The sequence below is a fragment of the Ranitomeya imitator genome, chromosome 1 (genome assembly GCF_032444005.1).
Source record: "Ranitomeya imitator isolate aRanImi1 chromosome 1, aRanImi1.pri, whole genome shotgun sequence".
Lineage (NCBI taxonomy): Eukaryota > Metazoa > Chordata > Amphibia > Anura > Dendrobatidae > Ranitomeya > Ranitomeya imitator.
Genome location: NC_091282.1, coordinates 1,037,814,962 through 1,037,828,521, shown reverse-complemented (window position 1 = coordinate 1,037,828,521; position 13,560 = coordinate 1,037,814,962). Strand labels below are relative to the sequence as shown.

Sequence of the window (13,560 nt, the reverse complement as noted above, 5' to 3'; positions counted from 1 at the left end):
AAGAGTGTGATTTTCTACCAAAGTCAGGTCTGATCTTCCACGTTGTTAGATCCTGGCATGCATAGCGGGATCCCTCAACCCTTCGGAGCCACTCTCTGTTAAGGAGTGAGATCTCGATCTTTCTTTTTTTAGTTTAAATAGTTTTTTATTGAAAGCAAATGTGAACAATACAATTTATGCATTTTCCAGTATTTTGCAAAATTTTAACATTTTCCAAGCCCCCAACAATCCCAACAAAACCCAACCCCCCCCTCCCCTGACAGCTCATACCCAGTTATACTTTTGTTACCAGTATTGATGGTTCTTTGAGCCATTTGACTCACTTATGTCCGCTTGTTCCTCTAGCACTCTCTTCCTTTCAGAGGCCCTCATCCTCCCATTTCCCATAACTACTCATCCCAGCTCGAGCCACGGAGACCACATTTTGTCAAATGTTTCTATTTTCCCACGTCTTTTATAGACCCCCTTTTCCAAATTGAGACCATATTTAACATAATTCAGGAATTCACCCCTTGTAGGCGGTTCCTCTTTGATCCAGTTCCTTGCTATTACCTTCCTTGCCATATATAATAGCCTAGCTATTGCTATCTTCCAGGTGTTATCCACTCTGATTTCCTCTACATGTCCCAGTATACACACTATCGGATCCCTCGGCACTCTGCATTTATACGCCCCTTCCACACGGCTCATTACCACCAACCAGAAAGCAACCAGTCTTGGACATGTCCACATCATGTGGTATATTCCTGCATTCTCAGTCCCACATCTCGGGCATTCGGAGTCAGCACGCAACCCCGCTCTGTGCAACACTTCCGGTGATTTATAGACTCTGTGTAAGATGTACAGCTGCGATAGTCTGTACGGCTCACTCAGTGACACTCGTGGAACCCACTCCAACACCGACTCCCAGGTTTCATCCTCCATTGGGCCTAAATCTCTTTCCCATTTCGCTCTCGCTTTTAAAGGGAAGTCTAGCAGATGTGCATGTAGAAGGTCCTTATAAAGGGTGGTAATGACTCCCCTTGTGGACCCTTCCCCACACACGTATTCCAGAACTATGTCCTCCTGGATCTCAATACCACCACCCTTGTTCTGAGCTTTAAAAGCATGTTTCATCTGAGCATATTGATATTCCCCAGTCGGTCTCAGTCCAAACTCCCCTTGCAGCTGCGAAAAGGACTTTAATCCTTGTTGTTGAATTATCTGAGCCACCAAGTGGATTCCTTTGGCCTGCCACTCCGCCAGCACTCCAAGGGCCGCAAACTCAACCAAATTATTATTAAACCATATCGGTGTAAATTTAGTCAGCCCCGTGACCCCCCGAATCTGTCGCAGTCTGGTCCATAATTTATATATCAAAAACATAGTTGGGTATAATTTCCCCAATGCATCCAAGGAACCATCCTCCAGACACTGCGCTACCGGTCGTCGGTCCGTCATCCCCTCCATCAAGTGCTGTACCGCACTGGAAGACGCCTCCCGCGCCCAGCCCTTCAAATGTTGGCTCTGGGCTGCAAGAAAATATAACTCAGGATTAGGTAAAGCCAATCCTCCATCTTCCTTGGGTCGCTGAAGCGTCTCCAGGCGAATACGTGGGCACCGCCTCCCCCATATCAGACTTCTAAATAGAGCATTAATCTGCCGGAATTTCCCACGTGGAATCCAAACTGGCGCATTATGTAGGACGTAGAGTAATTTGGGCATCACAACCATTTTAATGAGATTAACCCTACCTACCACCGATAAGTGTAATTTATTCCACGCATCCACTTTTGCTTTAAGAGCGCCCATGAGAGGTGTCAAATTCCTATATAAAAACTCTGTAACTGGCATCGAGATCCATATTCCCAGGTATTTGAAAAGGGATACTACCTTAAGCCGCCCCTCTCCCAATGGCTCACTTCTACTCTCCTCCACCTCATCCACCTCAAAGAGGACCGATTTATCCCAGTTTATCCTCAATCCCGATAAGTCTCCAAATTTCCCAACGATCTCGATAGCCCCCTTCAGGGCTTCATCCGGGTCCGCCAGGAACAGTAAGATGTCATCTGCATATAATGCAATCTTCTCCTCCACACTCCCAGAGATCTCGATCTTTCTGTTAAATGGAATCTGTCACCCATTGTTGACTTTGAGCTCATACTATGGGGCATACAAGTAGTAGAATGGTTAAACCAGTCTTGCCTGTATGCTTCATAGCTGTGGTGTAAATCTTGAGAAATTCATTGATAAAGTTATATGCTAATGATTTCTTCCAGGCTTTGGGGCGTGTGATGGCTGGAAGAAATCACTGCCTCCTGACTTAATTATAATGGTACCCCCCTCCCATCACCATCACATTGACCTGTTCGGCGCTGTAATCCTGCGCATGCGCTGTGCACGCTTGCGTTTACGTGAACCCTGTCCGCCCTCCTGTGGGCAGTGTCTGTATTGATTTTCTGCTCAGATGAGTCTCTGCTACTGTGTAGTGATTCACTGCGCCTGCGCAAAAAATCAATGCAGACACTGCCCGTAGGAGGGTGGACAGGGTTTACAGCGCATGTGCAGCATTACAGTGCCGAACGGGTCAATGTGACGCTGATGGGAGGGGGGCACCATTATAATCGCCCGCCCCGCAAGTTCAACCGTCTGTTAGGCAATCGCTGCATGTGTTACGGCTGTCACTCCACGAGACATGCAGACACGAGGACTCGAGCATATTTTTCGAGCACGCTGGACACTCGGTTAGCATCTGAATATGCTTGGATAACGACTCGTCGCTAGTGCACAGTCATAGCATTTAGTTCTTACAAGTTTGTAATGTTTTCACAGTAGCATCAGAATCATTATTCATTGTTATGATAACTGCACAAAAAGGGTTGATTGTGAATCTAGCTTTTCTCTGATCATGGCAGTTGCAGAGAGAGAGAGGATGTGTGTCACAGTTCGTCTCTTGATGTGGAAGTGCCCACATGGTCATTTTGGTGGCTGCCAGGGTGCCCTAACTACCTAGGGCCCAGGTTGCACTATTGCCTCAATGCCCAAGGAAATGTTACGGTTTCTTGCACATTGAATAATATTTTCTGCACTGCAATTTATCCAGCTATTAGAGCTTCCATGGAAATGAACTACTGGTACGTGATGACGGAGCTTCTCTGAATCCTCATATATAAATCAGCCGTGCATGACTTTATTGCTGTGTTTATCCCAGCTGATAATGTCAGACGATAGGCAGTCATGGGAACCACGACCACTTTCTAAGGTGCCGTCCTTCATAAGACAATCTTGCGTCTAATCCAATTTTAATTGAAGTCAGGGGGCTTTGAAGTGCTGCTTTAGATCACTGCGATGATGGAGCGAGACCACTCTTCAAGATAATCTGTTTTGATAGGATCAACATTTATTTTGAGGTAGTATATGATTGGTTCTTTCCACCAAACTGAACATCAATAGTAGCCTATGGTCTACACAAATTAGGATGCCGTCCCTTGTGCGGTCACTGTGTTGTAGTACGTGTGCTGTTTTTCTATGTACTTGTCTTGTAATATTATAATTGACATTTACTGTATTGTCTGTTCTTACATATTTGCATTGGAGGCTATGCAATTATGGCTTGAACGCCTTACCTGCCAAATAGATGAGCAAAGTTAGGGCATTGTGACCGCAGGATCAGACTGCACAGGGTTTGCATGTAGTCTGTAACCATGGAAACACTTAGCTCTGCATAAAGGCTGTGTACATAAGAACTAGGATATCTTTAGTAATAAAAAATCCTGTGTAGTTGCTTCATTTTTTTTTTTTATTCTTTAGCACAGTGAAACATGTTATGAAGGTTCACATAGCTGTTAAAAGGAACCTGTCACCAGGTATGGCCGATATAATATACGGCCATCACCTTTCAGGGCTTATATTCAGCATTCTAGAATGCTGTAGATAAGCCCCAGATCCAACCTGAAAGATAAGAAAAATAAGTTTTTTATTATACTCACCTGGGGAGGCGGTCCGGTGCTGTCCGATGGGTGTCGCAGGTCCGGGTCCTCCTATCTTCTTATGAGCAACACCCTCCTGCTTGTTTTATGGCTCCCCGGCATTGCTCCCGCGCAGGCATATGTATCTGCCCTGTTGAGGGCAGAGCATCGTACTGCAGCGCGCAGGCTCTGGGCCTCTCGAACCTTTCCCAGCGCCTGCACACTGCAGTGCTTTCCTCTGCCTCCAACAGGGCAGATACATACACCTGTGCGGGAGCGCCATGCCGGGGAGCCATGAAGCAAGCAGGAGGGTAGTGATCATAAGAAGATGGGAGGACCCGGACCTGCGACACCGATCGGACCGGACCGCCTCCCCAGGTCAGTATAATAAAACTTATTTTTCTTCTAAAACAAGAAAAAAGCAGCAACACTCCACTTATTGGTGTTAAAACAACCTTAGTCCTTTATTGCATAATAAAGATCATGGACAAGGTATTACGGGTAAAACAAGTGCAGGTTATGCAGGCAAATGAAGCAGGACGACGGCCGTTTCACGCAATATGCGCTTCTACAGGTCCAGATGCGTAGAAGCGCATATTGCGTGAAACGGCCGTCGTCCTGCTTCATTTGCCTGCATAACCTGCACTTGTTTTACCCGTAATACCTTGTCCATGATCTTTATTATGCAATAAAGGACTAAGGTTGTTTTTTCACCAATAAGTGGAGTGTTGCTGCTTTTTTCTTGTTTTATTGGACCCTGTATGCACCTTCTTCATAGGAAGCACCTCCAGCAAGGTGAAGGTTTCTGGAATGTGTCCGTGATTGAGCTCATTCATCCTTTATCAGTGAGTACTAAGAGCGGTTTTTCTCAGTGCCATTCATAATTCTTTTTACTTATTTTCTTATCTTTCAAGTCAGATCTGGGTCTTATCTCCAGCATTATAGAATGCTGTATATAAGCCCTGAAAGGTGATTGGCCATATCTTATATCGGCCAAACCTGGTGAAAGGTTCGTTTTAATGTCTTTTCTTGAGTAGAGACTCTTTGCCATTGTTCTAGCATAGGCACTCATAAAAAGCTTTCCGAGGCATTGGAAGGCTTGGTTTGTATATGCTCCTACATAACTACAATCGCACTGATAAAAAATAAAAAATAGAATTTTCACTGTATTTCTTCTATACCTATTGTGAAATTGGGATGATTGTCGAAATATTAGCGTATATGTCCATTATTCGGAATTTAAATTGGTTGGCTAGTTACTTGAATATTTTTTTATGCTAATGTCAGCGATTAGTGACTCAAATGCACATGGACTTAATGAATGTCCATCTTTTATCACTTTATAATGAGTTTATGATTTCACAGTTGATGACCTTATTAGTCGGATATGAAAGTGGTGGTGGTCTGACAAGTGAATGGGGGATAAAGAGCAGTACTTGGCAGTGGTCTCTTAGCATATATCGGGCTGCTGTATACTGCTCCATACATGGTCACGGCTGCAGCAGATATCAGCTATCGGTGGAGGCATCCAGTACCGATACCGGGCTTCTCCACCTACTGATTTCATATTAATGACCATTCTATAGATAATAGATTTCAGGAAGCCCTCTTTAAGTCCAACATTCTGTGCTGATTAGAGTCATAATATAATTTTATAGAGGGCTGGAGGTACAGATACAGAGCTCATAATAACCTACTTCACTTCAGACAGACGCCTCTATAGGGATGTACAGTGTACTCTTTAATTGTCTAGTTAAATATATAAGAAGTATGTAGGAAGCTCCCCCTACAGGTGGCGGTAGAGACTTGCACTGTAATATTTTAAAAGTTAGGTGTGTTAAGGGAGTCTAGAGCCCTATATCTGGAAAAATAAAATTTTATTAGACAAGTTTAAAGTGTAAATGTCGTTTAAGGTGAATTTGCAGCAGAATGTCGATCTGTCTCTATCTCCTCCCTCTTCCCACAAGTCTCCATAGACTTTTATGAGCACCGATTGCTTTTTCTTGGTAATGGAGAAATCTGGATTCATTTGAGACTTGATTGGTCCTGGAGGAAAGGGAATCGGACATCTCTGATAAGATATATTACAAAACCTCTTATTTTCATGTGTACCATTGATTTGTTTTATGGGGAAAAAGAGGCTTCCTCTTTAAAAGTGACACTGATTTTTTTTTTGGTAGATACTCAGCTATACAGAAGGAGTTCATGGAAAATGGCTTTTCACAGAGATTCGAGCTGTGTTTTCACGACGCTATCTTCTGCAAAATACAGCCCTGGAAATATTCATGGCAAACAGAGGTAAATACCTAATTGGATTAATCTGTTTTTTTATTTGGTGAAAAGAGCCTTTTTTTTTTTGTTATAAACATATCAATAAATAATTCTTATTGTTTAGTGGAAGAGTTGATGTTTGTGGGTGTATAGGTGTGTACGTGTGTGTGTATATATATATATATATATGTATATATATATATATATATATATATATCTATATATAGATATAGATATATATATATAGATATATATATATATATATATATCTATATATATATATAGATATATATATAGATATATACAGTGCGGCAAAAAAGTATTTAGTCAGTCAGCAATAGTGCAAGTTCCACCACTTAAAAAGATGAGAGGCGTCTGTAATTTACATCATAGGTAGACCTCAACTATGGGAGACAAACTGAGAAAAAAAAATCCAGAAAATCACATTGTCTGTTTTTTTAACATTTTATTTGCATATTATGGTGGAAAATAAGTATTTGGTCAGAAACAAACAATCAAGATTTCTGGCTCTCACAGACCTGTAACTTCTTCTTTAAGAGTCTCCTCTTTCCTCCACTCATTACCTGTAGTAATGGCACCTGTTTAAACTTGTTATCAGTATAAAGAGACACCTGTGCACACCCTCAAACAGTCTGACTCCAAACTCCACTATGGTGAAGACCAAAGAGCTGTCAAAGGACACCAGAAACAAAATTGTAGCCCTGCACCAGGCTGGGAAGAATGAATCTGCAATAGCCAGCCAGCTTGGAGTGAAGAAATCAACAGTGGGAGCAATAATTAGAAAATGGAAGACATACAAGACCACTGATAATCTCCCTCGATCTGGGGCTCCATGCAAAATCCCACCCCGTGGGGTCAGAATGATCACAAGAACGGTGAGCAAAAATCCCAGAACCACGCGGGGGGACCTAGTGAATGAACTGCAGAGAGCTGGGACCAATGTAACAAGGCCTACCATAAGTAACACACTACGCCACCATGGACTCAGATCCTGCAGTGCCAGACGTGTCCCACTGCTTAAGCCAGTACATGTCCGGGCCCGTCTGAAGTTTGCTAGAGAGCATTTGGATGATCCAGAGGAGTTTTGGGAGAATGTCCTATGGTCTGATGAAACCAAACTGGAACTGTTTGGTAGAAACACAACTTGACGTGTTTGGAGGAAAAAGAATACTGAGTTGCATCCATCAAACACCATACCTACTATAAAGCATGGTGGTGGAAACATCATGCTTTGGGGCTGTTTCTCTGCAAAGGGGCCAGGACGACTGATCCGGGTACATGAAAGAATGAATGGGGCCATGTATCGTGAGATTTTGAGTGCAAACCTCCTTCCATCAGCAAGGGCATTGAAGATGAAACGTGGCTGGGTCTTTCAACATGACAATGATCCAAAGCACACCGCCAGGGCAACGAAGGAGTGGCTTCGTAAGAAGCATTTCAAGGTCCTGGAGTGGCCTAGCCAGTCTCCAGATCTCAACCCTATAGAAAACCTCTGGAGGGAGTTGAAAGTCCGTGTTGCCAAGCGAAAAGCCAAAAACATCACTGCTCTAGAGGAGATCTGCATGGAGGAATGGGCCAAGATACCAACAACAGTGTGTGGCAACCTTGTGAAGACTTACAGAAAACGTTTGACCTCTGTCATTGCCAACAAAGGATATATTACAAAGTATTGAGATGAAATTTTGTTTCTGACCAAATACTTATTTTCCACCATAATATGCAAATAAAATGTTAAAAAAACAGACAATGTGATTTTCTGGATTTTTTTTTCGCAGTTTGTCTCCCATAGTTGAGGTCTACCTATGATGTAAATTACAGACGCCTCTCATCTTTTTAAGTGGTGGAACTTGCACTATTGCTGACTGACTAAATACTTTTTTGCCCCACTGTATATATCTATATCTATATATATAATTGCCTAAGGGTTTTTCCGTTTTTTTTTGCCTCGACCAATCAGCGACGGGCACAGTCTGCCGCAAATTCTGGAATCATCATTGTCCATATACTACGGGGACATGCATATTCTAGAATACCCGATGGGTTAGAATCGGGCCACAATCTAGTATATATATATATATATATATATATATATATATATATATATATATATATATATATATATATATATATATATATATATATATATATATAATCAGATGGTGGCCCGATTCTAACGCATCGGGTATTCTAGAATATGCGTGTCCACGTAGTATATTGCCCAGCCACGTAGTATATTGCCCAGCCACGTAGTATATTGCCCAGCCACGAAGTGTATTGCCCAGCCACGTAGTGTATTGCCCAGCCACGTAGTGTATTGCCCAGCCACGTAGTGTATTGCCCAGCCACGTAGTATATTGCCCAGCCACGTAGTATATTGCCTAGCTACGTAGTATATTGCCCAGTCTGGTAGTATATTGCCCAGCCACCGTAGTATATTGCCCAGTCACGTAGTATATTGCCCAGCCACGTAGTATCTTGCCCAGCCACGTAGTATATTGCACAGCGACAGAGTATACAGCACAGAGCCACGTAGTATACAGGCTTAAAATAAAAAATAAACATATACTCACCCTCCGAAAGCCCGTTGAAGTCCTGGCCCTGTGAGCTGTGCATGCGGTAGCTTCCGGTCCAAGGGTTGGTATGGGCGCAGGACCTGTGATGACGTCGCGGTCACATGACCGTGACGTCATGGCAGGTCCTTATCGCAAACCATACTTGCGACCGGAACCTGCCGCTTACATGGAGCGGTCACCGGAGCGTCGCGAGGAGCCGGAAAGGCGGCGGAAGGTGAGTATATAATGATTTTTTTTTATTTTTTTTTTTTTATTATTATTTTTAACATTAGATCTTTCTACTATTGATGCTGCATAGGCAGCATCAATAGTAAAAATTTGGTCACACAGGGTTAATAGCAGCGTTAATGTAGTGCGTTACACTGCGGCATAAAGCGGTCTGTTAGCGCTGCCATTAACCTTTGTGTGAGCGTTGACTGGAGGGGATAATGGAGAGGGCAGGGCACTGGCTGCGGAAAGGAAGGAGCGACCATTTTGGCGCCGGACTGTGGCCTTCGCTGATTGGTCGCGGCAAAACAGCAACGACCAATCAGCGAGTTGGATTTCCGTGACGGAGACCGCGACCAATGCATATACGGGACAGACAGACGGAAGTACCCCTTAGACAATTATATAGTAGATATGTATATATATATAATATGTGTGTGTTTACCTGAAGGACCGTGGTGCCACCCAACACAGCGCGCGTTTCGGCATAGTGCCTTCTTCCAGGGGTCATATATATAATATTTATATGTATAATATATAGAATTCCAAAAAGAGGCAGCACTCCATTATTTCAGTGGATCAATGTGCAGGATTTTAATCAACCCACATGTCTGGGCGACGTTTCGGCTACAAATGAGCCTTTCTCAAGCCTCCCTGCTGTGCCTGTGTGATCGCTGATCTGACACAGTGCACAGCAAAGTGTCAGATCAGCAAGGCAAAGTAAAAAAATATATATATATATATTTACATGTGTAAAAAAAAAAATAATAATAATTCCTAAATAAATAATAAAAAGTGTTCCAATAAATACATTGCTTTATCTAAATAAAAAATAAAAGTACACATATTTAGTAATTTAGTATTGACCCGACCTATAAAACTCTCCCACTAGTTAACCCCTTCAGTGAACACCGTAAAAAAAATGCAAAAAAAACACCCTTTATTATTATACCGCCGAGCAAAAAAGTGGAATAGCACGCGATCAAAAAGACAGATATAAATAACCATGGTACTGATGAAAACGTCATCTTGTCCCGCATAAAACGAGCTGCCATACAGGATCATCAGTGAAAAATTAATAAGTTATTGTCCTCAGAATAAAGCGATGCAAAAATAATAATAAGCAGCGATCAAAAAATGTCACGTGTCCGAAAATGTTACCAATAAAAGCGTCAACTCGTCCCGCAAAAAACAAGACCTCACATGACTCTGTGGACCAAAATATGGAAAAATTGTAGCTCTCAAAATGTGGTAACGCAAAAAAATATTTTTTTGCAATAAAGAGCGTCTTTTAGTGTGTGACAGCTGCCAATCATAAAAGTCCTCTAAAATACCCGCTATAAAATGAAATCAAACCCCTCTTCATCACCCCCTTAGTTAGGGAAAAATAAAAAAAATATATATTTATTTCCATTTTCCCATTAGGGCTAGGGTTAGAGTTAGGGTTGGGGCTAGGTTTGGGGTTATAGCTAGGGTTAGGGTTATGGTTGGAATTAGGGTTAGGCATGTGTTGGAGTTAGGGGTGTGGTTAGAGTTCGGATTAAGGGTGTCGTTGGGATTAGGGGTGTATTTAGGTAAGGCTGGGTTCACATTGCGTTAATGGCACTGCGCTGACGGCATCCGTTACATAGCTGCACTAACACTATGTAACGGATGCGTTAGTGCACCCATTAACTGCCATTATGTAGCGTATTGCTAACGCATGTCATAATCGGCATGCGTTAGCGATGTGCTGTCATTCTGTGACGGACCCTCGGTGGCAGTCTGCAGCGTTTTCAGATCCGTCACCGCTAGCACAGCTAGAGCATCTGCGCTAGTGCGATCGCATAAACGCGATCTTTTTCGGCACTTATGTTAACGCAGTCCGTTTAGCATATGCGTTGAACGGACTAGGGTTTCAGTTAGAATTTGGGGTTTCCATTGTTTAGGCCCATCAGGGCTCTCCAAATGCGACATGGCGTCCGATCTCAATTCCAGCCAATTCTGCGTTGAAAAGGTAAAACAGTGCTCCTTCCCTTTCGAGCTCTCCCGTGCGCCCAAACAGGGGTTTACCCCAACATATGGAGTATCAGCGTACTCAGGACAAATTGGACAACAACTTCTGGGGTACAATTTCTCTTGTTACCCTTGGGAAAATAAAAATTTGGGGGGCTAAAAAAACATTTTTGTGTGATTAACCCATTAATTCCATATGACGTACTATTCCGTCGAGGTGGGGTGGGCCTTAATTCCCACCGACTGGATAGTATGTCATAGCGATCGGCCGCGCTCACGGGGGGAGCGCGGCCGGGTGTCAGCTGACTATCGCAGCTGACATCCGGCACTATGTGCCAGGAGCGGTCATGGACCGCCCCCGGCACATTAACCCCCGGCACACCGCGATCAAACATGAACGCGGTGTGCCGGCGGTACAGGGAAGCATCGCGCAGGGAGGGGGCTCCCTGCGGGCTTCCCTGAGACGATCGGTACAAGGTGATGTGCTCACCTTGTACCGAGCGTCTTCTCCCTGCAGGCCGCGGATCCAAAATGGCCGCGGGGCTGCATCCGGGTCCTGCAGGGAGTACTTCCGGGTCAGGAGCAGGCTGCAGCAGCAGCTCTGTAAGCCTGCAGCGATGAGTGACATCGCCGATCTTACAGAGTGCTGTGCAAACTGTAAGATCGGCGATCTGTGATGTCCCCCCTGGGACAAAGTAAAAAAGTAAAAAAAAAAAAATCCACATGTGTAAAAAAAAAAAAAACTAAATAAATAAATAAAAAATATTATTCCCATAAATACATTTCTTTATCTAAAAAAAAACAATAAAAGTACACATATTTAGTATCGCCGCGTCGGTAACGACCCAACCTATAAAACTGTCCCATTAGTTAACCCCTTCAGTGAACACCGTAAGAAAAAAAAAAAAAAAAGAGCCAAAAAATAACTCTTTATTATCATACCGCCGAACAAAAAGTGGAATAACACGCGATCAAAAAGACGGATGTAAATAACTATGGTACCGCTGAAAACGTCATCTTGTCCCGCAAAAAACGAGCCGCCACAAAGCACAATAAGCAAAAAATTAAAAAAGTTATAGTCCTGAGAATAAAGCGATGCCAAAGTAATTATTTTTTTCTATAAAATAGCTTTTATCGTATAAAAGCGCCAAAACATAAAAAAAATGATACAAATGAGGTATCGCTGTAATCGTACTGACCCAACGAATAAAACTGCTTTATCAATTTTACCAAACGCGGAACGGTATAAACGCCTCCCCCAAAAGAAATTCATGAATAGCTGGTTTTTGGTCATTCTGCCTCACAAAAATCGGAATAAAAAGTGATCATAAACTGTCATGTCCAAAAATGTTACCAATAAAAACGTCAACTCGTCCCGCAAAAAACAAGACCTCAGATGACTCTGGGGTTAGGGTTGGGGCTAGGGTTGGGGTTAGAGTTGGGTCTAGGGTTAGGGTTGGGGTTAGGGTTGGAGCTAAAGTTAGGGTTGGCGCTAAAGTTAGGGTTGGCGCTAAAGTTAGGGTTAGGGTTGAGGCTAGGGTTAGGGTTTGGATTATATTTAAGGTTGGGATTAGAATTAGGGGTGTGTCAGGGTTAGGGGTGTGGTTAGGGTTACCGTTGGGATTAGGGTTAGGGGTGTTGTTGGATTAGGGTTTCAGTTATAATTGGGGGGTTTCCACTGTTTACGCACATCAGGGGCTCTCCAAACGCGACATGGCGTCCAATCTCAATTCCAGCCAATTCTGCGTTGAAAAAGTAAAACAGTGCTCCTTCCCTTCCGAGCTCTCCGGTGCGCCCAAACAGGGGTTTAACCCAACATATGGGGTATCGGCGTACTCAGGACAAATTGGACAACAACTTTTGGGGTCCAAGTTCTCTTGTTATCCTTGGGAAAATAAAAATGTGGGGGGCTAAAAATTATTTTTGTGGGAAAAATAAGATTTTTTTTATTTTCGGGGCTCTGCGTTGTAAACTGCAGTGAAACACTTGGGGGTTCAAAGTTCTCACAACACATCTAGATAAGTTCCTTGGGAGGTCTAGTTTCCAATATGGGTTCACTTGTGGGGGGTTTCTACTGTTTGGGTACATCAGGGGCTGTGCAAATGCAACGTGATGCCTGCAGACCAATCCATCTAAGTCTGTATTACAAATGGCGCTCCTTCCCTTCCGAGCTCTGCCATGCGCCCAAACAGTGCTTCCCCCCCACATATGGGGTATCAGCGTACTCAGGACAAATTGGACAACAACTTTTGGGGTCCAATTTATCCTGTTACCCTTGTGAAAATACAAAACTGGGGACTAAAAAAATCATTTTTGTGAAAAAAAAAAAAAGAATTTTTATTTTCACGGCTCTGCGTTATAAACTGTAGTGAAACACTTGGGGGCTCAAAGCTCTCAAAACACATCTAGATAAGTTCCTTAGGGGGTCTACTTTCCAAAATGGTGTCACTTGTGGGTGGTTTCAATGTTTAGGCACATCAGGGGCTCTCCAAACGCAACATGGCGTCCCATCTCAATTCCAGTCAATTTTGCATTGAAAAGTCAAA

At 43.1% G+C, this 13,560-nt stretch overlaps 1 protein-coding gene across 1 annotated transcript in view; it reads left to right on the top strand.

The window, feature by feature from the left end:
* Window positions 1-13,560, top strand: part of LRBA (LPS responsive beige-like anchor protein) — an 825,317-nt gene that overhangs the window by 574,134 nt on the left and 237,623 nt on the right. The window contains exon 40 of the mRNA XM_069744053.1: window positions 6,128-6,245. Coding sequence (XP_069600154.1) covers window positions 6,128-6,245 — 118 coding nt within the window. The remainder of the gene's footprint in view (window positions 1-6,127; window positions 6,246-13,560) is intronic.